The sequence below is a fragment of the Aotus nancymaae genome, unplaced genomic scaffold (genome assembly GCF_030222135.1).
Source record: "Aotus nancymaae isolate 86718 unplaced genomic scaffold, 86718_ANA_hifiasm-v0.15.2.pri h1tg000053l, whole genome shotgun sequence".
Taxonomy (NCBI): Eukaryota; Metazoa; Chordata; class Mammalia; order Primates; family Aotidae; genus Aotus; species Aotus nancymaae.
The window spans coordinates 18,224,683-18,226,976 of record NW_026988467.1 but is presented as its reverse complement, the minus strand read 5'-3'; the positions used below and the strand labels follow the sequence as shown (position 1 = coordinate 18,226,976).

Here is a 2,294-nt window from a genome sequence, read left to right as displayed (position 1 = left end):
CATAGTACACAGCTAATAAATGGTAAAGTTAGGATAAGAGCAGGGTCCGTTTAGCTCCAGCACTCACCATCTCCCCCTTTCTCCAGTGTACTTCCATTTAAAAAGGTGAAGGGGATATGTTTTGCAAATTCTGAATTTGTAGATAAATAGATCATTCCCAGAACAACTTACCATAATAATAAAAGTTGTTGAGGGGAAAGGGAAGGGACTGGAAGGAGAAACTTTTGGGGCAATGGCAATGTCCTATATCAGCATATAGGGATGATGGTAAAAGAGCATATATTTAGCACAACTCATTGAAATATACACCTAAGATTTGTGAATTTCACCGTATGCAAATTTTCTCCTTTGAAAATTTTCCCTTTTGAAAACAGCTATACAAGGCATTATTGGTACAATTGGGGAAATTGAATATATATACATTAGATAATATTATTGTATTAATGCTAAATTCTTGGATGTTACTGTGTGATCCAGCAATTCACTCCCAGCTACACACCCAAGATAATTCAAAGCACAGCCACACAAAAACTTGTATGTGAATGCGAGTAGAAACAACTCAAATGTCCATGGACTGAAGAACGAAAGAATAAAATATGCTAACAATGTTTTAAAGAATAGGCTTTTCACAAATGGTGCTGGAACAAGTGGACATCCATGCAGAAAAATGAATCTAGACATAGACCCTACACCCTTCACAAAACTTAACTCAAACGTATTACAGACTTGAATGTAAGATGCAAAACTATAAAACCCCTGGAAGATACCGTAGAAAATTAATAAAAGAAATCTAAATGACAGTGGGTTTGGCAATGACTTTTAGCTACAACAGCAAAGCTACGATCCATGAAAGGAAAAATGATAAGCTGGCCTTCAGAAACATGGAACGTATTTGCTCTACGAAAAACAATGTCGAGAGAATGAAACAAGCCACAGATGGGGAGGAAATGTTTGCAAAAGACGTATCTGAGAAAAGACTGCTATCCAAAATCCTCAAAGACTTCTTAAAAATCTACAATAAGAAAACAAAGCAGGAAAAACACACGTTCCTCCGAAACAGGTTTGCAAGTCCTTGTAGAGCCTTCCTTGAATCCAGAAGCTGGCAAACAGAATCTGCCATGCAGACCTATTGGGATCCCTTCTGGAGTATGGGAAAACCCACCTAGTGCCAAGCAACCCTCCAAGATGCTAGTTATCAAAAAAGTTTCCAAAGAGGATCCTGCTACTGCCTTCTCTGCTGCATTCACCTCACCAGGATCTCACCATGCAAATGGGAACAAATCTTCATCCTTGGTTCCAAGTGTCTGTAAGAACCTGGTTCCTAAGCCTGTACCACCTCCTTCTAAGCCTAATGCATGGAAAGCTAACAGAATGGAGCACAAGTCAGGATCCCTTTCCTCTAGCCGGGAGTCCGCTTTTACCAGTCCAATCTCTGTTACCAAACCAGTGGTACTGGCTGGTGGTGCAGCTCTGAGTTCTCCCAAAGAGAGTCCTTCCAGCACCACCCCTCCAATTGAGATCAGCTTCTCTCGTCTGACCAAGTTGACCCACCGAACCACTGACAGAAAGAGTAAGTTCCTGAAGACTCTGAAGGATGACCGGAATGGAGACTTCTTAGAGAACAGAGACTGTGACAAGCTGGAAGATTTGGAGAACAGTACACTTGAACCAAAGGAAAATGGGGAGGAAGGCTGTCATCAGAATGGTCTTGCCCTCCCTGTAGTGGAAGAAGGGGAGGTTCTCTCACACTCTCTGGAAGCAGAGCACAAGTTATTGAAAGCAATGGGATGGCAAGAATATCCTGAAAATGATGAGAATTGCCTTCCCCTCACAGAGGATGAGCTCAAAGGGTTCCACATGAAGACAGAGCAGCTGAGAAATGGCTTTGGAAAGAATGGCTTCTTGCAGAACCGCAGTTCCAGCCTATTCTCCCCTTGGAGAAGCACTTGCAAAGCAGAGTTTGAGGACTCAGATACCGAAACCAGTAGCAGTGAGACATCAGATGACGATGCCTGGAAGTAGGCATGTAATGCTCACCATTAAATCAGACCCAGTAAACTCTGTGTGTTTAGGGAGTATACAACAGAAATCGTTCTTTTACTTTTCTTATGTTGTTGAATAAGTCATTCAGAAGGGAAATAATCATATCCCAAAGACAGAGCGATTGGCTTGTTTTGCTTTTGTTGTTGTTCTTCCCTGTTATCTGCTTAATAGAGAGAAGTTTGTGTGGTGGAACAGATTTTTTAAACACACACACACACACACACAGTATATATGGGGCGATGCACAGGTAG

The 2,294-nt window shown here is 41.6% G+C and overlaps 1 protein-coding gene across 1 annotated transcript; it reads left to right on the top strand.

The window, feature by feature from the left end:
* Positions 1–812: 812 nt before the first annotated feature.
* Positions 813–2,048, top strand: LOC105708352 (vasculin-like protein 1). The gene is made up of 2 exons (XM_064363705.1): positions 813–888; positions 1,061–2,048. The coding sequence occupies exons 1-2, from the start codon at positions 813–815 to the stop codon at positions 2,020–2,022; spliced, it is 1,038 nt and encodes a 345-aa protein (XP_064219775.1). The 3' UTR covers positions 2,023–2,048.
* The last annotated feature ends 246 nt before the right edge of the window (positions 2,049–2,294 follow it).

Excerpts from the sequence above, each read along its gene's own strand:
- LOC105708352 (XM_064363705.1), top strand. The coding sequence starts at position 813 with ATGACTTTTAGCTACAACAGCAAAGCTACGATCCATGAAAGGAAAAAT. Across the intron at positions 889-1,060 it reads GGCCTTCAGAAACATGGAAC|GTTTGCAAGTCCTTGTAGAG; the intron begins GTATTTGCTCTA and ends CCTCCGAAACAG.